Consider the following 22,089-nt stretch of genomic DNA (forward strand, 5'->3'; position numbering starts at 1 on the left):
GCCTTGTGGGGGTGATGCGAGCCAATCATCAGAGACGGTTGTTTTCCAATTACAACATCGCGACCCAAGCCTCCTCCGCTGCGCTGGTTTTTCGAGATGGTCCTTAATGATGAACGCAGGGAAGCATGACGATTGTAAATGAGGCTCAGAGGTGCGCTACCTTACGCGGCTCGGAGTACGCGTCGTGCTCACCGGTGAATGCAGAGAACCATGGATGTCGTTGACAAGACTTTTCACGAGATGGGTGATGATTATATATATCAGGCTTTTCATGGCCTTGATATGGTCAATCCTGTTTCGAAGCATCGCAACTCACGACAACATCCGATCGCTACCAACCTTCGCTCAAGATACCCAACATGAAGTTCCAATATTCTTCACTGCTAATGGCAGCTTCGGCGGCCGTCGCCCAGACCACCACCCCGGCCCCGACTGCGACCGCCGGCTCCGGCACCATGCCCTCCGTCACTCTCGACTACTGCACCGTGGTCGCTACCGCCGGCAACGAGTCCGTCGGATACTACAAGTACCAGAACATCCGCTTTGCCGCCGTCCCGACCGGCGACCTCCGCTGGGCTAAGCCCCAGGACCCTCCCGTCGAGGCGGAGGTCAACACTGGCGACTTGGCTTCCGCCGACGTTGCTTGCAGCTCCGAGGAGGACTGCTTGTACATGGATGTCTGGGCCCCTGCCAACTCCGAGGGCAAGAACCTGCCCGTGATGGTCTGGACGTATGGCGGAGGCTTCACCGGTGGCAGCAAGTCCGAGAACACCCCCGAGGGTCTCTTCGATCTGTCCCAGGATTTTGTCTACGTTGCCTACAACTACCGTCTCGGCATGACTGGCTTGGCCAACGGTCCCACCTTCTTGCACGAGGGCGGCACCTCCAACACTGCCATCTGGGATGTCGAGCACGCCTTCAAGTGGACCAAGAAGTACATCTCCCAGTTCGGCGGTAACCCCGATGAGATCACTGCAGTTGGTTTCTCCGCCGGCGCCTCCCAGGTCCTCTTCCAGATGACCCGCTTCGCCGGCCACGCCGAGCAGCTCTACAGCCGCGCCTACGTCATGTCCCCCGGCTTCGTCCCCGGCGCCGGCCACCAACACGCCGACGCCTTCTGGCTGAACGTTTCCTCCGAGGCCGGCTGCGCGGGCGGCAGCATTGAGTGCATGCGCAGCGTCGACTTCGACACGCTCAACACCGCCGCCACCACCGTCCAGGACGCCTACACTTACCAGTTCCAGCCCCGCGTCGATGGCGACATCATCGCCGACACGTACGAGGCCCAGCTCTATCAGGGCCGCTTCAACTTTTCCGGCCCCGTCGTCGCCACCCACGAGCTGCACGAGGCCAACTCCCAGTCCTACTCGGGCGTGAACACCACCGAGGACGTCGCGACCTACCTCCGCATCTTCTTCCCCGCCATCGCCGACTCCGTCGTCGACGAGATCCTCGCGCTGTACCCCGAGGACGACTACACCGAGCCCGGCCTGCGCTTCGCCGACATGAAGCAGCACTTCGACCTGACCGCGCACAACCTCGCCCTCACCCACGCCATGAACAACCAGACCTGGAACGGCCTCGTCGCGCTTGACCAGGCTACCCACGGCACTGACCAGAGCTACTACTGGTACAGCACCTACACCCTGTCGTCCTCCTTCGACAGTACCACGACCACGACCACCGCCGCCTCCAACGCGACTGCTACTTCCGCCGCTGCCTCTGCCACCGCCTCCTCCAGCGCCGGCGGCCCTCCCAGCGGGGGTGGCATGGGCGGCAGCACCTCTGTCAACGCCACCATCGCCGTCATGATGCAGAAGTACCTCATGTCCTTTGTGCTTACCGGCAACCCCAACACCATGTGGGCCGAGGACAAGCTCGAGTGGCCCCAGTACGGCAACGACACCACTGCCGGCACCCAGATCGTCTTCAATACCACCTTCTACCTTGACGAGGATGACCTTGCGAACGACAAGGCCCTCTTCTGGAACAAGGCCACCTGGTACTAAGCGTCGCTTATGCCAATTGGTGTTCTTATCTGCTTGTGTTTTCCATGTTGAATATTGAGAACGAACATGTACATGTAACATACCCCTATAGACAGTTTTAGTACGCGAAGTACATCTTATTTGTTTCAATAATTCCGCTGGTATCAATCGTGGATGTGATGATGTAATGTGACGCTCGAATTTGGCGCCTTGGGTTGAAAAGAAACGTGGTATCATGGATTAGTCTAACCGATTCGCTGCTTCCTCCTCACCCAAACCTCCTTCTCCGGGGTGTCCGGGCTTTTGTCATCTGCGGTGACCATAATCGCAGAGCCAGCAGCATCGCGCAGCTGCACTTCCCAGACTCCCAGCTTGTACCTCGCCCGGTCTGACATTCCGGTCGTCAGGTCAAAGGACCAGCTGTGCTTTGGACACGTCACTCCAGTGCTGAGCACAATGCCGAAGTCTTCAATATCGAATGGAACTCCTTGAGAGAGAGGATATGATGAATGAGGGCATTTCTACTCAAATCTTAGCCTGGTAAGACTCCAGCATCACAGCCGCCAACTCACATGATCAATCGCGTGAAACTTCCCCTTGAACCGGAACACCATCACCTGGTCCTTCAAGTCGCCCTCCATCTCCGCATTCTCCAATGCATCAGGCGAGATGTCCACTTCCGTGCTCTGCTGCACCGAGCCGGTCGCTTTCGGCGCGTGGAACACCTTGCATCCCGGCTTCAGGTCGGTGTTGCAGAAGCGAAGATCTGATAGGTTGCCGTCGTCGGAGCCGAGATCGGGAAATGAGGAGGCGAGGCCGACCGAGAACCAACCTGCATCTGCCCGAGATCGCTTGGAATTGTTCATCTCGGGAGCGCGCTGCGGGGTGTGGTCTCGGCGCGTCTCGTTGATACACCTTTCCCGACGAATGTGTGGACCGGACCGCTGTGAGCTCCTGAACGCCGCCGGATTGAGCGTAAAATTGCGATCGCGGGATGACGAGGATCACGTGCATGGTCACATGATGCTACGATTTACAAGCTGCTGAAATACTTTCTTTCACGATGCCCAGAGTAATTGCATACGATACTTGATCAGTCATGAAGGTATTCAGACTGTTAGACTATTTGATCTTCTTCAGCCCTGTACAGACATGTTCCTGTTGTTGAATGTTGAACTCTTTCAGCGCTTCTTCAAACTTGGCTCTCTTGTCCCCACCGATCGCCGCCTTCACGTTCTCCTCGCTGTCCCATCCAGTCACAACCATAAACGCCTTCTTCTTCTCGCCCTTGTATACGACTTCTCCAGCAGACCATCCGTGCACACCGGCTAAGAAACCAGCTGTGACACCACCCGAACTTGCCTGGGCACGCATCATTGACTGCCACTTCTCCTCGAACGCCGCAGTGTCAGCATCAACTGGCAGATACGACCCGGTCAACAGAACGACATTAGATGCAGCGACTTTGCCGAAGTCCCCGCCGCCCAAGTTGAAGTATCCTGTCCAGGGTAGTACAGGGCCTGAAGGGCTGGACATCTCAATGACTTGGCCCCACAGCTTCCTCATCTCAAGACCATCTGGTGATTGCTTCGCGGCATCTGCAGCTTCGACGGAGGTCCAGACTTATCAGGGTTAGCCGCTGAGATTCATCGCATTCTTGTGCATCGCATCTTACCTGCAGCCAAGTGGACACTCTTGACCGGGCTGCCATCGAATCCGCCAGGACCTTGGACACCTTCCCATTGGCCGAGCAGATCGGAGCTGCCGATGACCTTTGAGTGCAGTTCCTTGATAGACTTGGTGACGGGAGAATCCTCGTAGTCCTGTTTGACAGGGATCCACCCGAGCTCGAGGATTTGGGTCATTGTGATTGATAGTCCTCAACAAAGATCTTTGATTAGGTACGTGTGATGAACTAACAGTCAGCGGCGGAGCAGGGCAGGCTTATCAATGAGCAAAGACTGTCTTAAGAGGTTCAAAATTAGAAGTTTAGGCTCAGTTTCTCTCATAAAACATTGAGTTATCCCGACGGGAACGGTAAAACCAGTGTTCATCAATCATGCCTTGAACTCTTGGTTGGAGCTGCCAAGTCTCCGTTCTACTGTCGCAGGCCGGAAGAAACTCATGATTCTATCATCTGAGCGCCGGCTGCTTCAGGGAAGGTTTGCGGTCATGTACGGCACCCCTCTCCGCTGAAGTGCGAGCTCCGGCGGACGTCGGCACCCATGGGGCTGACCGTCGATCAAGCTTGACAGGTTCCATGGAACTCTTGACTCAAGCATCTCATTGTAGGGCTTGGCGTGTAAAGGCACTTCGCAGATGTGTTACGTGCATAATTAGAATTGGAGCGTGCGGTTACTGACAAGCATCAGGGGCGAAGGTCGCATTATTAGTTCCGCCAGTCTCGAACCTTGAGGGCGGGCTGTGTTTTGATCGAGATCGCAAAACACATACTTGGCTTACGGTTTTGATTCTTAGGATATCACTCTATCGGATTTATTGCCGGAAGAAAAAGTAAACTTCAAGGTGCGGAGGTCGAATCAGGTCAATTTTCTTGCGTCTCATTACTGCAGGATTCACGATGATTGCAAAGAAAATATTCAAATCGATGTTTGATAAAATGGGAGATGATCAAACTCAGTATGTCAACGTAAATTGGCAATCGGGGTTGAGTGTCCAGGTCATGGCATGAATACCGGCCGTGGAAGCCCACAAATTGTTATCGGCCCAATCTCAATATAATCACGGTAGATATGGAAGTATTCAGGTATTGTTAGAAATAGCTTTTTGTACGAACTAGAAGCATGTTGGTCGCCTTTCGCAGCTATCTCCTGATGGCGCGGAACTCAATCGGCTTTCGCAAATCAGGAGTCCATCCCATACCGCCCCTCTGAGGCTTCATCACCTCTTTAACTCCCCCAGGCATTCGGATGTCGTAACGCAAAAGCATACGCGCCAAAATCAACTTGATTTCATTGTTAGCAAAGTAGCGGCCAGGGCAAACATGAGCTCCATAGCCCCATGCCAGGTTCTCTTTGGTCGCATGGCTGAACGTATACTGCTCCTTGTTCTTGTAGTGATTGGGGTCCGGAGTCTCTCCTCTGCGAAGCTTGAGGAAGCGATATGGATCAAACTCTTGTGGGTTGGGGAAGAGGACCGGGTCGAACAAGGGCGGCGCAAAGATGGCTTCCACCGTGATGCCCTGAGGGATGAGAGTGCCGTCTTTAAGGGTGATGTCCCTCTCAACAACACGGTGGAAATGGGAAGGTGTTGTGGGGTTAAGTCGCTGAGCCTCTTTCATGACGCTGTCGAGGAGCTTCAACTCGTGCAGGGCAACAGGACTCAGCTGTTCGTCAAACTGGTCGCAGACCCTCTGTGCTTCTTCGCGAAGCTCCTCGACCAGCTCTGGACGAATGGCCAACTGGAACAGCGTTTGAGCAATCGTCGAAGATGTATTGTGAGTCGAGGCAACACCGAGTTGAACCATGGAGCCGGCTACATCGTCGTCGGTCTGCTTCCACTCACCTTGCTTCGCCATCATCCAGGCGAGCATGTCGTCGTAGGAAGCACGGCCGGCCTGGACCTCTTCACGTCGCTGTTGAATAATTGGCACCACAAGCCTTTTTGAGGCCTTCAGGTGGTTCCATGACTTGGCTAGTTGGGTTCGCTCACGCTTGAGGAACCGGGCGATTGGGCGCATCCAACCCGGATACATCTGAAGCATGTGAACAGCAGCCAAGACATTTTCTGTGAAGTGAACTGTACTTTCTGTAAGCGTTGGTTTGTGAGAAGATCAGAGGGAAAACCTACTGCTATCATGGATGAACTGTTCGTTGCGGCATACGTCTGGCCCGACGTAGACAGAACCGGAGACGATGGCAACGATCCGGAGTGAAGTCCGATAGATCGGGTGGGAGGTCCATTCTTCGCATGGGCCAATGACCTCATCGACGGTCTTCTCAACCTCGGAGACCAGATGGTGGTTGATGCGTTCTGCGGCAAGTTAGTCATTCTGGTCGGTTGCCATTGAGGCATCGGACATACTGAGATTTCTGGTTAGGTCTGAGCGGATGCAGTGCACCAGAAAGGGGTTGCCGGATGGCAAACCCGTGTACTGTCTGAGTACCCTCTGTATAAAAATGGCATATTAGTATTGCGTCTGGTTGAGGTCTCACAGTGCACTTTGACTCGTAATCTTACCTGATCATATGCTTTATTTTTATTGAGGACAGCTTCCGACATATTCCAGAGCTCGTCCAGCGCCGCTCCTGGCAGAACAATCCGTTCACCTGTGATTATGGTTAGGGACTTAACGTTGAACATGCAAACAGAGATAGCCTACCTTCATAGTGTGTCACGCGGAAACACTTGTTCTTGCACCTCTGATAACCTTCCCAGTAGAATCTCATGGGATCCCTCAAGAACTCGTTGCGGCGCTTATAGTAGCCCCCAAGCTCTTCTCCCATCAAAGGAATCTGCTTAAGTCTTTGTCTAACACGCAGCCGAGGGTAGATGTAAGAGGCAGAAAAGATGACGGCGATGAAAAGAAGCAAAGCACCGCGCTCGTGCAGAGTAGAAATGAACATCTCTTTGGCTGGAGACATGTTGATAAGTTGGAGGCTAAGGTCCCGCTTGGCAATTGGTATTTTGAAATTGATCACGAAAACCACCCATGGAGCGGTGCAAGCAGCGTCACTGTGACTATATGTGAACGATGTGGAGATGAACCTCTCTGCATCGCCTCAAAGACCTGGACAAAATTACGAGACGCCGTTTCTGGGCAAAATAACTGGTGCCAAGCGTACAGTCTTGGCGGCAGCCCCGACATTCTGGGAACCGCCGTGCGGCCATCAATGGTGGGGACGACCGGAGCCGGGAATTGTCGATCAGGTACCCCGGTTAACATGCCAAGGATCGCGAGAACGAGGAGGGGCGGGTTGAGGGCGTCGGAGACGCGTGGGTTTGTCTGAAGTATTACCCGCTCAGCGGGCAACCCATTCGCTCAGAGTTTCATGAATCAAGAAGCTCTTCTGCCCGCACCGGCGACTTTTGAGGGTGGGTAGAAAATCGGGATGAGGACGTGCTCAAGATTTACAGGCTGACCTACCTCGATAATGTCATTCTGGATATGTGCATCGACGCGATGGTAATCGATGCTATTTACGGCGATTGATATTGTGCCTTGGCACGGCCACACCCAAGGTTTGACGTGAACAGGGTAAGCTAGACATTTGGGTGATCACTTGTCGGTGACGGCGATGCTATCCTTGGACCTTTGTCTAAGATCTGCGCCTAGAATATAGTGATGTTGCCAACCATTTCATCTGGCACGTTACATTGACAACAATCGTGCTGCCCAAGCAATTTCACATTCCACAGACTTTGATAGTGATCGAGAAGAATGAGTAAAGTCATCGACATGGCATCGCTTACGCAGCAAGATCGCGATGCCCAGCGCAGGTCGCCATACGAGAACTTGCAGTCTCCCGTGGAGTCTGTCAACAGCCTTGCCTTCGAGAAAGCACACAGCGACCCGTCGGTCGTCGATTGGGAAGGCCCAAAAGATGTTTTGAACCCTCAAAACTGGGGACCGCGAACGAAGCTCGCCCACGTCCTCCTCGTCAGCTCGTTCACGCTGTACTCGTATGTCAATCTCTCATATCATGATTAACAGGGTAAAATGTCAGAAGCCTAATCCAAATATGTTTCTAGAAACTTAGCGGCTGTCATGTTCGCTCCTGGAGCTCAGTATCTTGTCAAAGAGTTCGAAATCACCAGTTCTATGGTTGCATCCTTGACTGTCTCCATCTACGTCTTGGGGTACTGCGTGGGCCCGTTTCTTATTGCCCCTTTATCAGAGATCTATGGAAGACTTGCCGTCTACCACATCTGCAACATAACATATGAAGCTTTCACAATTGGATGCGCCCTTAGCACAAACGCTTCCATGTTCCTTGCCTTCAGGTTTCTGGCTGGCTGTGCTGGTGCAGCGCCGATGGCCGTCGGAGGAGGCACCATCGCCGACATGTACAAGGCAGATGAGCGCGGCAAGGCAATGGCGCTGTTCAGTCTTGGTCCTCTACTCGGTCCAGTTGTTGGGCCTGTAGTAGGAGGCGCACTTACGCAGTACAGTGGTTGGCGATGGACATTTTGGGTGATCTTCATCCTGGTACGTCTCAGATACTTCTTTGTTGCGTGCACACATCTAACGAAAGCTCGCAGGCTGGTGTGGTCTCTCTGGTTGGCGTCGTGATCATGCGAGAAACCTTCGAACCCATCTTACTTGAACGAAAGGCTGCATACTTGCGCAAGACCACCGGCAACGATCGCCTACGAGCCCGGACTGCGAAGAACATTACACAAGGACAGTTACTGTGGAGAGCTATCGCGCGCCCGACCAAGATGCTTATGTTCTCTCCCATCATTTCTCTCATTTCTCTCTACTGCGCCTTTATGTTCGGCCTTACCTACCTTCTTTATACTACCTTCCCCGCTGTGTTCCAGGTTAAGTACGGCTGGGGCCCTTCTCAGGCTGGACTAGCATACCTGGGTCTGGCGATTGGGATGATATTTGGAGTCGGACTGGTTGGCGCAGTAAGCGACAAGCAGGTCAAGGCGGCCAAAGCTACCGGAGTGCCAGCGCGGCCCGAAATTCGTCTCCTGCTGTCGGTCTGGATGGCTCCTGTCGTCTCAATCGGCTTCTTCTGGTATGGTTGGAGTGCTGCCGGGGATACTCACTGGATCGTTCCAGTTCTCGGCACATTTGTTATCGGCTTTGGATCCTTCATCATTCTTATGCCGTCTCAGATTTATCTCGTGGATGCATTTGGTGCCGAGGCGTCTGCATCGGCCTTGGCCGCGAATACGTTCATGAGAAGTCTGTTCGGAGCATTTCTACCTCTTGCTGGGCCGCCTCTGTACAAAGGGTTGGGACTTGGATGGGGAAACAGTCTGCTTGCTTTCATTGGGATTGCGTTTGTTCCTGTGCCATTCCTGTTTTACAAGTATGGCGAACGTCTCAGAGCTCGGTTCCCAGTGGACTATTAGCCACGGATCAAAAATAGGGGACACGCAATATGTAACCGCGAACACTCCATTCACTTGGCTTCCTCATTTCTGTGTTTCGATTAAGAAATAAGCGTTATACTATTGCGTGCAAACCATGCATTATCACTGCAAGTAGGAGTGGAATTGCTGTCGAGAAAACTGAATCAGTTGAAAGTTGCGAGCACCGGGGACTGGAAGTCAAGGCACACAGCTTGAGCTGAACAAAACAGAGACAAGGGCTCCGAAATGACGTAGACATATATTGCAACGCATCCCAAGTATCTTTAATTCGTTTACTTCATTTTTTGTGCTTGTCCAGAGACATGACGTGCACCTTTGGCTATTCTACTTGTACAGCAACCTTCCTAGGTTGAGCCTAAGTGTTAATGGCATCTTCTTCGGATGGAGATCCTTGCCTTCGGGTCAGCTACAAGGGACCACATGAAGGTCCGAGTCTGCGGCACAGTGCCTTCACTGAGCTTCCAGTCGTAGTTCAAGACAAAATGGCATAGAGCCACTTTAACCTCGTGCGCCCCAAAGAAACGGCCAGGGCACGCGTGTGTTCCAATACCAAATCCCATGTGCTCGGGTGAGGTCGATGAGACTAGCTGGGACCGATGCTCCATTCCAGGCACCTGGCGTAGATTGTAAAAACGCCAGCCATCCCATTCATGCGGGTCTTTGTAGATCTTCTCGTCCCAGTGCAGATGGGATGATACAGCGATGGACGTTCCCTCGGCGAGACGGAGTCCATCAGATAGCGTAACGTCCGTATTCAAAATTCCCCGCAGGCCGCTAATGGCTGCTGGTTTCATTCTCTGGCACTCCTTCAAAACACTATCGAGGAGCTTCATCCTGTGTAGTGCTGCTTTGGTCCATCCGCCTTCCTCGCTGAGCACCGTCTCAATCTCTTTACGCAGAGGATCAAGCATCTCAGGATGAGCTGCCAGATCGAGAATGACTTGAGTAAGGAGGTCTGTGGTGGTGTGCATAGCGGCCATGGAAAACAAAAGTTGAACAGCAGATGCATCATACGGCATGCCTTTCGCAGCCTTTTCAGCCCACTCGACAGTGTCATCAAACACGACGTTCGGGTCTTCTGCCTTGGCTCGGCGTCTTCGCTCAACCATTGGCTCGAATAATCGGCGAGCCAGGCGGACCTGAGTGCGCGCTTCACGACAGGACGGGAGCACCCAGTGCACCAAAGGACGAAGCGCGTGTGGCCACAGTCGGAGCATCACTGCTGCACGATTGACTGTTCCAGCGTACGTGGTGGTGATTTTGAGCCAATCCTCATTTTGATACAAAGGATCGCCGCCGAGGAAGGCCTTCGATGATATCCGTGAAATAAGATCAAGAAGCGAAGATCTAAGTTCGACATCATGGTATTCTTGGAGTGCATGTTAGTCGTGACTTATAAATCTGGAGAGACTCGAGATAAGCTACCTTCATTGTCTGTGAATATTCTTTGCATCGAGGCCGTGCACTCGGACGATAGTGAGTCGGTGATCTTGCCTGGTTCAACCGTTATAATATGTTCACACAGCGCGTCTCAATGTGGCTTACTCAAGTGATGTGTCAACTGGCTTTTAGTTACTTCTCGCAGTATCTTTGCGTCCCGAGCACCTTGCTGGGTAAAGTCAAAGCCCGGTATCCCCTCGTGGAAGTCCTATTTTCTGTGATTAGACCTAGCACAGCGAATTCGAATCTCAGGAATAGCATCCTTTACCTGTAGAAACAGCTTCACAAAGTCGACTCTATGGTCATTTTTCAGCTCAGCCGCATATTTTGGCGCGAGCATCACAATTTCACCACCATCAGCAACCATCCGGAAGCCGGCGCTGTCAGGGAAGTCCGCGAATCCCTGGAGCACCATGTCTCTGGCTCCCATGAGAAACCTGTATTTGGCTTTCATTCGAAAAATGTCGAAAACCCCAGGTTGATTTACCCATGGTAGTGAAGTAGATTTGGAAGACTTCTTGAAGTAGGAAAAGAGTGCAAACAGGATTGCAATGATTGTTGATGCCATCAAGTAGCCCCTCGAAAGCTCATGATCGTCTCCGCTCATGTGCAATGAGCTGTTGCTCTTCGAATGATGGTTGTACAGGTGGTTGATTGTGGCCTCCATGTTGAGTACGGCCGTCCGAATAGTGGTGAGAACACGCGCTGCTGCGAAAAGTCTATCTGACCAATTTGCTCGAACACGAGGATCGCGCGATCGGTCATCACTTCCGCCATCATTATCATTGCAATCCGTCTTCGAGATGAGGTAGTTCTCGTTCTCGTTATGTGCGGTCCCCGATATAACGATGAGTTCCAACACAGGGGTCCCTAGAAACAAGGATCGCCGACGTACCCCCAGCGCCGGTGCGGGCTACGGGGTGTGCGAATTGGACCCCACTTCCATGCCGGTGCCTTTGTCTCATGCCTTTCTTTGGGGCGGGCGTAGCATCGATGCGCTGTGTCTGTTGCACAAGGCCTTCTGGTTTCTCAGGGCCAAGGCTGGGCGAAAACACATGCATGCCAAGGCAAATATTTCGGCAAAAGATGACTACGTGACGCATCAACTGAAAGTTGCCGGCACCAGAATTAGATCCCTCGTTCTCGTCTTGGCGCCTTGAAGCCATGCCGATTTGCAACGCCTCGAGCCGTCTCAAGTTCCAGCTGTCAGAATTCCAAGTCCGTAGCTTTGGGGCTATGAGCATACGCCTTGGCAGTTCATGACTTTTGCTTTCCGGCAAATCACTTCAGACGAAATGCAAAAGATTATGTGCTCGGGAAGGTGGCGGGATGACATGCAGTGATTTGTAGGTTTTAACGGCTGTTGTACACCATGAATCTCTAAGCTACTAAGCCTCTCATTGACATCATGGCTGAGGTTAAAATTTGGATAACGGCTGTCTGTGTCGGTCTCGGCTGTACGGTTTCGGTCCCGGGTTTACCAATCTGGCATTCTGCCGATCGCCCACTTGTAAACAACATTATAGACTTTGGTCATCTGTGATAGAACTCTTCCAACAGCTTTGAACCACAGGGATTGACTCTGGCCGGGACATAACGACTGTAAATTCTAGGTCTGTAGCGACACCAGAATAGTCACAAACCAACCACCTTTGCCACAACGGCAAGATGAATACAAGCAGATCGCCACTTTGCACCATTATCATGCATACACAACATGTAGTATTGCCTTGAAAGTTCAATCCGCTAAACACCTGGCGCAAATCTCACCCTACAAGGATAGCCATCCGCAGGATGACTTCCTCCACCTCCAGTAGTCTGATACACGCGATCGCCGTTGACATGCTTTGGTGCACTGCCCGGAAGCAAGACTCCCAACCCAATCTTGTTCTCTCCCGCCGCCTGCTTGGACTGTGACGCCTCCCATTCCTGATAAGCAGGTGTGAAATCAAATTCCCGAGCAACAAGCATGATGACAGCCTTGATCTCGACCATTGCAAGCTCCGAGCCCATGCATGCCCGAGGCCCTTTCTCGAACTAGAAAATGTTAATGTTAATTTGGTTCTGTGAAATAACGCGGAAGTTTCAGCTGGCTTACCGGACGCCACGCATCCTGGAGTGGATGTAAGCCCGAAGGGTCATCCGGAGCTGTGAGGAAACGCTCAGGAAGAAACGCGTCGGGCTCTTTCCAGTATCTGGGGTTGTGGTGCAGGCCGTGGTGATTGCCAAAAACAATGCACCCTTCTGTGGGATATGTAACAGTAGAGCCCGGAGACTCTCGATCGTAGAGGTTAAACCCAGGCTTTCCGTTCCGAAGGGTTGACGTTGGTGGGTATAGGCGCAATGTCTCCTTGATCACCGCTGTAGTATACGGGACACGATTGACGAGGTGCGGGTTTTCTTTGAGCTGCTGGGCTGCGCGAGACACATTCGAGCCCAGTACCTCGTCGTGCTCCTGTCGTACTCGGGCCAGAACCTCGGGATGTTGGGACAAAACATGCAGGACATATGTGATGGTTGAGCCCGTGGTGTCGTAGCCTGCGAGAAGGAGAAACCTCATTTGGCTTTTGATGACTGTGTTGAAATGAGCCTCGCCTCCGAGGTCGCGAAATGGGTCTGCGGAGAACTTTTTGTCCGTGTGTCGAGCGCGAACCTTGGAGATGGCTCGGCTAATAACGCAGTCGTTGTCGTCTTTGTTGGTCTTCTGTCTGTGCTGCACGCCGGCGATGTATCTCTCCATTCTAAAGCCATTATACTTGTGTACCAATGGCCTAATGAAGTTGAGACTTGCAAATGGCATGAAGCCTTCGACAAGTAGCCATCTGAGCTGGGAAACAATGGCGTCGGCCATGTCGTTGTAGGACCTCTGGGTGCTCATGTCGTGGTTCCACAGAGCTTTGCCGGACATGTCCATAGCCAGGTTCAGCGCAGAGTGATGCAGTTGAAACAAGCCACTGTTCCCTTTAGCTCTGCCAACAAGCTGATCCCGGAAGACGCAGATTGTCTCCACGATATTGGGCACAAGCTCAGTTGCGCGACTGAAAGCTGGGCGAAACACATCTCTCCAGCGCCTCCACTCGTCACCTTCCATACTGACAAGATCATGTCCGCCGCTCAACGGCTTGATGTAATTCTTCAAGAAGGCTACCTTGGGCAAAGAATTCTCGCCCTGGGTCGCTTGGCGCATCAGATCCGGTGAGATGATCATCAACATCGGTCCAGTGAATGGCCACATGTCTAGATAGAAAGCTTTGTCCAGGTGTGGATACCGTCTGCGAACTTGATCGGCGAGAACCACAGTTGGCATAACATCGCGCGGGAGAGATATCATGATGCTCAACATCAGACCAAGGTGCCCCAATATGGGATGATGAGGAGGCATGGGAATGCCGTCCTTCTGAAGACGACGAAAGAAGCTGCGCGCTTTGAATAACGAGAAGGCGAAGTAGACTATGCTGGCCAGCATTGTGGCAATTAGCGCCATGTGTATCGTGGTGAGATGCATTGTGTTTGTTGTGGTATCAATGATGGTTGTGTTTGTGTAGGTGTCTGTGGTGATGGTGACGGTGAAAGTCGTTTGTCGACGAGGTTGATAGACTGTGGCTGACCAACTCTGGCAAGCCACAAAAAGGCTTTTGGCTCTTAGATAGATCGAATGAGCCAAGATTGACAAGAGTAAGATGAGTTTGAAAAAACGAGGAAGAAAAGTTATGACTGAGCAATCCCCCAAAGAGTCGTTGACAAGACACTTTTTCAGGTCTGAGACTAGGCGAAGCATGAGTACCAGATAATGTGGTGATACATAGAGAAACAAAAGATATGCCAGACGGTAATTTGGCTCATGGACCATAGGCTATCTTCCGTTTCCAGTTCTCATGATATGTCAACGTTGTTCATGCATGACATCTGCACAATCTTTATGTTCTAGTATGAAGAATGGCGATTCGTATCTGCGGTGACATTTCGTGATCACAACCCCCAAGCTTCTGGATTAATGCCTGTCTAATTCCAGCGTTACTGCCCAACAACACGGTAGCTTTCTGGCCAAGGCGTTAGAGAAGGTGTGACCGGCCACGCGGGACCACATCAACAGGATATCCATAGCTTTCCAAAAATTGACGACACGCCTCTGACCCGTAGGAAGGTACAGCCCGGTGGTTTCTTGGCGTTGAGCCGGCCGATAGATGGGACTGACAGCAATGCAGGGCGTGCGTACTCTGACTCAGTAGTCTCCGTCTGAATAAAGCGGTGTTATTCAATTATCAGGCTCTACCTTTTTCCAGATTGGGTTTTTGGGACGTGACTCGTGTTTCCTACCAGGGAAAGATCGCATTTGGAGCGGTAGAACTGTAAAACACGGCCTGTGTTTCTTCCCTTCTAACTTTTCTTCTTCGCAGTTTGCCGCCTGGAGGCGTACCTTGTTGACTGCTGTATAACTCTCACGGGGAAATATTCGAGGGCTAGGATAGTAGAGAAACCTCTATAGCTACTTATAGGGGTATATAAAGAGAGTGCGAATCGCTAGGGGGTAAGTATCTCCCTCTTTATACTACTATAACCTATTACTCCTTTAATATTAAGATATTATTATTATATTATATTAATACTATCTATTACTACTACTTTAAGAGTAGTAATAGCTTCTTTATAATTACTTAAAATAATTAAGATAAAGTATATAGATTTTTATATATATAACTTAATCCCTTAGTAGAAAACTTAATAGTATATTAAATATACTACTACTTTCTACTAGTATACCTTAATAAGATAATATATTTTTAAGCTAAGGTATAGAGATATTTTAAGTAAATTAAAACGAAATTTAAGATAAATAAGTTATATAATATTAATTAAATTAAGTATCTTATATTATTAAAGTATAGTACCCTATTAAAGGAACTTAAGGATATATATATAATCGCTATAATATAGTAGTAGTTAATAGGGTAGTTTACTAGATATATAAGGGGTAGTTAGAGTAGGGGGGTCCTCTTATATATCCCTAGTTATATAAGTATTCACAAAAGAATTCTTCACAAAACGATACAGCCTGTGTAGTAGTTCTCTCCTGCGGGAATTGTAACCCTGCATAGTTGATCGCTGCATGGGGGAGTGCGATGGATCGCCTCCACCACGATACCTTCATCTGACGTCTTGGCGCAAACCCCAATGCCCTAATAATAGCATGCCAGGGAACCTGACGTAGAAATCCGATGAGCACGTTCGCTACTCAAAACAAAGGTCTCGATGCACACACGGCAGAATGCCGGAGAAGTCCAGTTCTATTTCTCTGTGCTGCGAAGCTCTTGGCAGTGAACGGCTTGGCAGGTGAGACGCAGCAAAGCTAACAGTGAGATAATGTGCCAAAACAATCTTTGAAGGCGCTAAGGAGTGTCCTTGTTTTAGAAATCCGTATATCAGAGAACCTCGTGACGTAACAGACCATGAACAGGTCCACTCGAGAAGTCGCCTGCGGCGCTTGGTATCTCATGGGGAATACATCTCGATGGCTGCAGGGGCCTCTGGTTTACGCTTAGCTAACACGCATTCTCAACATATGAGACCGAGATATGAAGCTGGCTTCACTCCTTGAACGTAGTATCATTGTGAGCTTCAACATCATCAAACACGATCATGGCAACAAACACCATTCTTCTCACACAACAAGACAACGATCTTGCGGAGTCTGCGACAAAATGCATTCAGCAGGCTGCCGAACATGCGTACGACCAGATGAAGCCTGATGGCCACTGGTATCTGGAAGTCCGCAGCAGCATCTCCTTTACCGTACAATGGCTATGTATTCGACAAATCCTCGGTATGCCTTTGTCCGAAGATGAAGCAGACAAGTTCCGACGCTGGCTTCTCTCCCAACAAAACACCGACGATGGCTCGTGGGGTTTAGCACCATCCGTTCACGACTGGGACGGTGATGTCTCGACCACAGTTGAAGCCTACTTTGGGCTGAAGCTTCTCGGTACCAATGTCAACAGCAAGCCCATGCGCAAAGCAAGAGCTTTTGTTCTACGCCACGGTGGTGTTGCAAAGGTCGGTGTCTTGACACAATTGGTGCTGGCACTTTTCGGCATCATTGCATGGAAAGACATGGCTCAGGTTCCTGCTGAGCTTATGGCTCTTCCTGCCGGCCTTTCACCAGTCAACATCTACTCTTTCTCTTACTGGTCGCGGGTGTCAGCTGTGCCCGTGATGCTGCTCAAGCACCACCAACCAATCTTTCCTTTGCATCCCTTCGGAGCCGACGACAGCGAAGAAATCTTGGGAGGCAACTTCCTTGACGAGTTGTTTCTGAACCCTTTGGACCGGACTTTGAAGTCAATCCCGCAACTTTCTACCTTATGGAAGGATGGTCAAGTTGGCCGCTTTGCCTGCACTTTGATTGACAAGGCAGCTAGCGTGGTTGAACCAGTCTTGAAGAGATCCATGTTGCGCACCTACTGTCTCGACCAATGCGTGCAATACATCGTCAATCATCTCGACGCGGGAGGCTTTGGATCTCTCACGATCTCCAACTTCCTTTGCGTGGTTGGCCTGCACGCCGCCGGTTTTCCAGCTAGCCACCCCGTCATGGGTCATTTGACGAGGGCTATGGAAGACGCGCTTTGGGAGGATGCCGATGGCCTGCGTATGCAAGTGACAATTGGTCCTGTATGGGATACGGCGCTCATGACTCTGGGACTACTCGAGACGGGGCTGGCCGACGATCGGGCAGATCTTTCCATCAAGTGGTTCAAAGATCACCAAATTCTCAAAACACACGGCGACTATTTGGTAACGAACCCAAGAGCTTCCCTTCCTGGTGGTTGGTCATTTCAATATTGCGTAAGTACATCCCTAATCTCCAGTACACTGGCAAAATCAGCTAATGACACCATATAGAACGAGTACTTTCCCGACAACGATGATACCCTGGTGTGCCTTTTCGCGATCGTCATGAGAAACCCCAAAGAGATCAACTCTGCCTGTGGATCTCGAGCCTTGAACTGGCTTCTGTCCATGCAGGGCGGAGATGGCGGATGGGGTGCCTATGACATCGACAACACTAGCAAAGTCGCAAATCTCTTTCCATTCGCAGATGGTGTCGAGTTCTTCGATCCCAGTGTTCCCGATATCACGGGCCGTGTTCTTGAGGTCCTGGGTTACATTATCACGGAACCAACCTGCTCGTCCATCATGCCTCCTGCTGTGCTTGAACGTGTCCGTGAGGCTTGCAGAAAAGGCCTTGAGTATATCGCGAAGTCACAAGACAAGCTCACAGGGACATGGTGGGCAAGGTGGCATGTCAACTACCTGAACGGAACAAGCAGTGTTCTTTGCGCTCTTCCGTACCTGCAGTCGGTCGAGCAACCAGCAGAAGGGATTCTCATTTCCGAGCCCATCTCGTGGATCAAGGCTGTCCAGAATGTTGATGGTGGCTGGGGAGAGAGCCTCGGCACGTACAGGGATGAGTCTCTAGCCGGCCGAGGACTCATCTCGACACCGACTCAGACGGCCTGGGCGGTGATGGCTCTTCTTTCACATTTGCCACACTCTGATCCGGCGATCGAGAAAGGAGTTCAATATTTGCTTCGGACTCAAGTCGGCTCCGAAAAGGGCGTCACTTGGGACCAGGAGGCGTATGTGAGTGTGGGCTTCCCAAACACTCTTTGGTTGGATTTTGGCTGTATGCGACATGGCTACCCAATGGTGGCTCTGGGGCGGTATCTGCATGCTTGCAAGCAACACTCGATGAAGTGATGCCAAGTTGTCAATTGGATTTCGATTTCGTTCTTGGCATGGCAATAAGCGGGACTTTATGGGCTGTCATTGATACGAACTATTCGCAAATATTAGTTTTCGCCAAACATCTGAATACGCTTCTGACATGTGGTGATCTGCCGTAAGTTTTCGGGCGCGCTTGCTTTGTTTGAAGTACTCCCGACCGCATGCGACACGAAGCTTCCGCCCTTCAGGCTCATCTCAACACGATAGTTCGATCTTTACCCGCGTTGATTGCAAGCGAATAAGCTTAATGCCCTCAGTGCTTTCAGATTGATTTCCATTGCATAACTTGGCAACCAGGCTTTCGGAACTGTACTGTGCCTGGGTACTCACGGCCGGCGTCACCACTGAACTTTACTGTCCGGTAGCGAGAACACAGACTTGATGCTGAACAGAGAGTTCCTATGTGCACCAACTTTAGCCACCTGTATCCCCCACGTGGGCGTGCGTTTTACTATGTGAGTATCCAGAGTTAACACTGAAGTTCTGGATTGCCAAGACTCGTGGCTGATTCAGAAGTATGGGGAATGCCATCCCAAGATGGCGGGGGTATCCTATGTGAACGTTGCCGAACAGGGAACTCAGCTGTTGCAAAGGACTGCCTAATCGGTACAGGTTTCGAAAGTCAATCTCACAATCATGGGGAACTGACTTCTGGAAAGTCTCCGGTCGATGCATTTTGTCGCTCAGGATCCTGGAAGTTTCCACCTCCAGACAGCATTGTCACAAACGAATCATGACAACCCTAGAATAGGCTTTGCCTGCAGGGCTCAGTGCCAACAGCTACGACCATGACATGAATCAACGGCAGCCCCAGCTTGGCAAACCCCGTAAGATGAATATTCTGCAGCCAACCATATGGAACGTAATCGAGATTCGCCTCGCCAAGACAAGTCGACAAAGTCACCGTGGGAGCTTGAGCCTCCTGAAGCTGGCTCTCGACCGGCCCCAGTCTTGGGTCTCCATAGCAGGGCCAAGCCGGGCTTGGTCCGGCACAGTCAAAACGCCGTAGGCGCACCGGCTTTCAAGCGGACTCGGGACTGCACAGCCCCAGAAACAGGAGCTCAGTGTGTTTGGTAGAAGCATACTGGAAGCGACTAGGTACTACACGCTATTTTGAGAGTCTGCAGTCAAGCACGAGGTTTGCCGATATATGTTCGTGCTCGGCCAGCAGAGTTGCAAACGAAGAATCGTCATCAATCTTACATGTTCAGGAACATACATACACTTCTTCATAATACCCATCGCCACCCAGATCGCCCATTTCTGTTATCATCAAAGCCCTCAAACCTGTTCGCTCCTATTCGCAGTGTTCGATCCTCTCAGCCTTCATCATGGCGATCACACACACCGTCGCGAGCTCTGTTATGAGCTGTCAGCCAACAACTCTGTTGGCCATTGTTCTTGCACTCGGTGCAGTCACATACTATTCCTTCTTCCGGAAGCCGAACCTAAACATGCCTGTTGAGATTCCGGATCCTGGCCCAGAGGGCGTGTTCAACACTTTGACGCGCATGTATGAAAAGGTGAGTCTGAATCCATCGGCATCGTTTCCCCAAGAACATGAGTTCTGATCTGGAAACAGTACCCCGACACACCATTCATCCTAAAGACATCAAGACCCATCGTCATTCTTCCTGGCAACCTCGTCGATGATGTGAAGAACATGCCCGAGGAAAAGGTCTCTTTGCATGCCGAAGTCAAGATTGACCATTCTATGGCCGTCACCAAGGTTGGCGGAGGCACCTACGGCACTGAGCTCCTTCCCACTGTCCGAATAGACCTGACCAGACACACCAACGGTGCCATCCCCGCCATCTTGGACGAGCTCCGCTTCGCGATGGACATTGAGCTCAATGACGTCGGCAGCGACAAGTGGTCCACCAAGGGACTTCACATGAGTGTTACCAAGATCTCAGCCCTCATGCTGTCGCGTATCTTCATTGGTCGCCCCATTAGCCGCAGGCCCGAATGGCTTCGTTCTTCTATCGGCTATACCATTGATCTGATGCGCGCCCGCCATGCGTTGAACAAGTACCCCTACTGGCTTCGTCTTTTCATTGGCAAGTACTTGCCCGAAGTCAAGCAGATGCAGTCTCACCTTGAGAGCGGCAAGAAGATTCTCATGCCGATCGTCGAGAACCTTGTCAAGGAAAGAGCAGCGATGCAAGATCCCAACACTTGGATGGACGAGAAGAAGCCTCTTCAACACTACATGTCGGAGGAGGAGGCCCTGGAGTTTGATGATGCGCAGGGAACCTTCTGCTCATGGTTGCTAAAGTACACCATCATCCCGAAGGGTGCCAGTCATGAGGACATTGCTACATCGCTGGCTCTCAACCAGCTTGCCCGTAAGTCTTCCTTAAAAATTCTATTCTGGACTCTAACTGACCTGCGTCTTAGTTTCGTGGGTATCTATTCACAGCGTCAGCTATACTGTTACCCGTGCAATGTACGACTTGGCTACCCGACCAGAGTATTTCGCCCCTTTGCGCCAGGAGATCGAAGACGTCCTGCAACAAGACGGCTTCACCATGGACGACAAGGGCCGTCGCATCATGGGCCGCACATCGTACGTCAAGCTTCGCAAGCTCGACTCGTTCCTTAAGGAGAGCATGCGTCTGTGCCCGAACAAGCTCGTCAACATGGCTCGCATCGTGCAGAGTCCCGTCACTCTTTCCACCGGCCACACGCTCCCTGCCGGCACTCGCATCGGCGTTCCAGTCTACCACGTCATGACCTCTCCAAGCACCCAGCAGAGCTACGCAGAGATTGCGGACCAAGCTCCTGCGAGCGAGTTTGACGGCTTCCGCTTCTACAAGCTGCGCCAGATGGATGGCAACGAGAACAAGTTCCACTACATCACGACGACGTCCGATTACCTGGCCTGGGGCCTCGGCACCCACAGCTGTCCCGGCCGGTTCTTCAGCAGCACCGCTATCAAGGTCTTGTTTGTCGAGATGCTGCGCTTCTGGGACTTCAGGCTTGTAGGTGATGCTGATCGTAAGGGAGGCCCACCTGTTGGCCACAGGCTCAATGACTTTACTCTCACGACCGATGTCACTGTCCCTCTTGAGATCAAACGCCGCGAGGGTGCCAACTAGCCTGGTTTAGGGATCTGCACCTCGATGCTTTGAGAAAGCGTTGTCTTAGGGGCGACGACCCTTGTAAATGACCTTTTTGTTTAGCAAGTTTGTGGAGCCTAGAAAGTGTATTTCTTTGGGGTTGAAGGAAAATAGCTGCATCAGTATATGTAAAAGTTGAATCGAAAGCCACTTCCAAATATCTTGCTGCAATTGCCAGGATCCCGCCTCTGTCGCAGAGATTTTCCTTAGACTCAATAAATTGGCGCTCGTCTGGACCAACCAAGTATCCACTCGCATGATGTGGATGTCACAAACAAGACTCGGAGAGCCGATTCGGTGCAGTGATCCGTGATCGCCATATGTTCGGCGACGTTCGGGTTCGGCGACGTTCGGCGATAATCGGCGGAAGACAAAGAATGCTTTGCCTTGCGCGCGTCCACCAGTCAACGATTGTCCATGTACAGTTTGTTTTACTCGTCTCCCAAGTAGTCAGGCAATGAGTTCAGAGACGCATCTAAACAGCGGACGCAGCCATCATCAGTTCGCATCGCGAAGCGAGAGCCTAGAACCTCGTAAGGATTCTTTGAGAATCAAGACGCAAGCTCTTCGGTTGTTGGCATGACGCATCGAAGATTGTTTATCCGATTTATCGGGTGTCTTGGCGCGGGCCTACGGTTCGGGCTCAGAAGCGTCTTTGTGTCCCCCCGTCGCATCATGTTCACATG

General features: G+C 51.4%; 7 protein-coding genes across 7 annotated transcripts; 4 read left to right on the plus strand and 3 right to left on the minus strand.

Annotated features, from left to right (window-relative positions):
- Positions 1–359: 359 nt before the first annotated feature.
- Positions 360–2,009, plus strand: GCG54_00005405 (Fumonisin B1 esterase; the record flags this gene model as incomplete). Its single annotated transcript, XM_045405428.1, has 1 exon — positions 360–2,009. The coding sequence occupies one exon, from the start codon at positions 360–362 to the stop codon at positions 2,007–2,009; it is 1,650 nt and encodes a 549-aa protein (XP_045260409.1).
- A 224-nt stretch (positions 2,010–2,233) lies between these two features.
- On the minus strand, positions 2,234–3,853 carry GCG54_00005406 (uncharacterized protein; the record flags this gene model as incomplete). The annotated part of the gene is made up of 4 exons (XM_045405429.1): positions 2,234–2,509; positions 2,561–2,866; positions 3,141–3,610; positions 3,664–3,853. 4 exons carry the CDS (start codon positions 3,851–3,853, stop codon positions 2,234–2,236), a joined length of 1,242 nt encoding a protein of 413 aa, XP_045260410.1.
- Positions 3,854–4,812: 959 nt separating this feature from the next.
- GCG54_00005407 (Cytochrome P450 monooygenase 1) lies at positions 4,813–11,163 on the minus strand (the record flags this gene model as incomplete). Its single annotated transcript, XM_045405430.1, has 9 exons — positions 4,813–5,747; positions 5,799–5,981; positions 6,033–6,117; positions 6,189–6,277; positions 6,331–6,574; positions 9,467–10,425; positions 10,482–10,550; positions 10,602–10,704; positions 10,765–11,163. 9 exons carry the CDS (start codon positions 11,161–11,163, stop codon positions 4,813–4,815), a joined length of 3,066 nt encoding a protein of 1,021 aa, XP_045260411.1.
- GCG54_00005408 (MFS transporter prlG) lies at positions 7,408–9,035 on the plus strand (the record flags this gene model as incomplete). The annotated part of the gene is made up of 3 exons (XM_045405431.1): positions 7,408–7,631; positions 7,701–8,157; positions 8,211–9,035. 3 exons carry the CDS (start codon positions 7,408–7,410, stop codon positions 9,033–9,035), a joined length of 1,506 nt encoding a protein of 501 aa, XP_045260412.1.
- A 1,079-nt stretch (positions 11,164–12,242) lies between the features above and the next one.
- Positions 12,243–14,001, minus strand: GCG54_00005409 (Cytochrome P450 monooxygenase aflN; the record flags this gene model as incomplete). The annotated part of the gene is made up of 2 exons (XM_045405432.1): positions 12,243–12,533; positions 12,595–14,001. 2 exons carry the CDS (start codon positions 13,999–14,001, stop codon positions 12,243–12,245), a joined length of 1,698 nt encoding a protein of 565 aa, XP_045260413.1.
- Positions 14,002–16,133: 2,132 nt separating this feature from the next.
- On the plus strand, positions 16,134–18,254 carry GCG54_00005410 (Squalene--hopene cyclase; the record flags this gene model as incomplete). The annotated part of the gene is made up of 2 exons (XM_045405433.1): positions 16,134–17,339; positions 17,397–18,254. 2 exons carry the CDS (start codon positions 16,134–16,136, stop codon positions 18,252–18,254), a joined length of 2,064 nt encoding a protein of 687 aa, XP_045260414.1.
- Positions 18,255–19,612: 1,358 nt separating this feature from the next.
- Positions 19,613–21,382, plus strand: GCG54_00005411 (Cytochrome P450 monooygenase 3; the record flags this gene model as incomplete). The annotated part of the gene is made up of 3 exons (XM_045405434.1): positions 19,613–19,804; positions 19,864–20,629; positions 20,682–21,382. 3 exons carry the CDS (start codon positions 19,613–19,615, stop codon positions 21,380–21,382), a joined length of 1,659 nt encoding a protein of 552 aa, XP_045260415.1.
- Between the last annotated feature and the right edge of the window lie 707 nt (positions 21,383–22,089).

The sequence above is a fragment of the Colletotrichum gloeosporioides genome, assembly GCF_011800055.1.
Source record: "Colletotrichum gloeosporioides strain Lc1 chromosome Unknown consensus_67, whole genome shotgun sequence".
NCBI classification, from domain to species: domain Eukaryota; kingdom Fungi; phylum Ascomycota; class Sordariomycetes; order Glomerellales; family Glomerellaceae; genus Colletotrichum; species Colletotrichum gloeosporioides.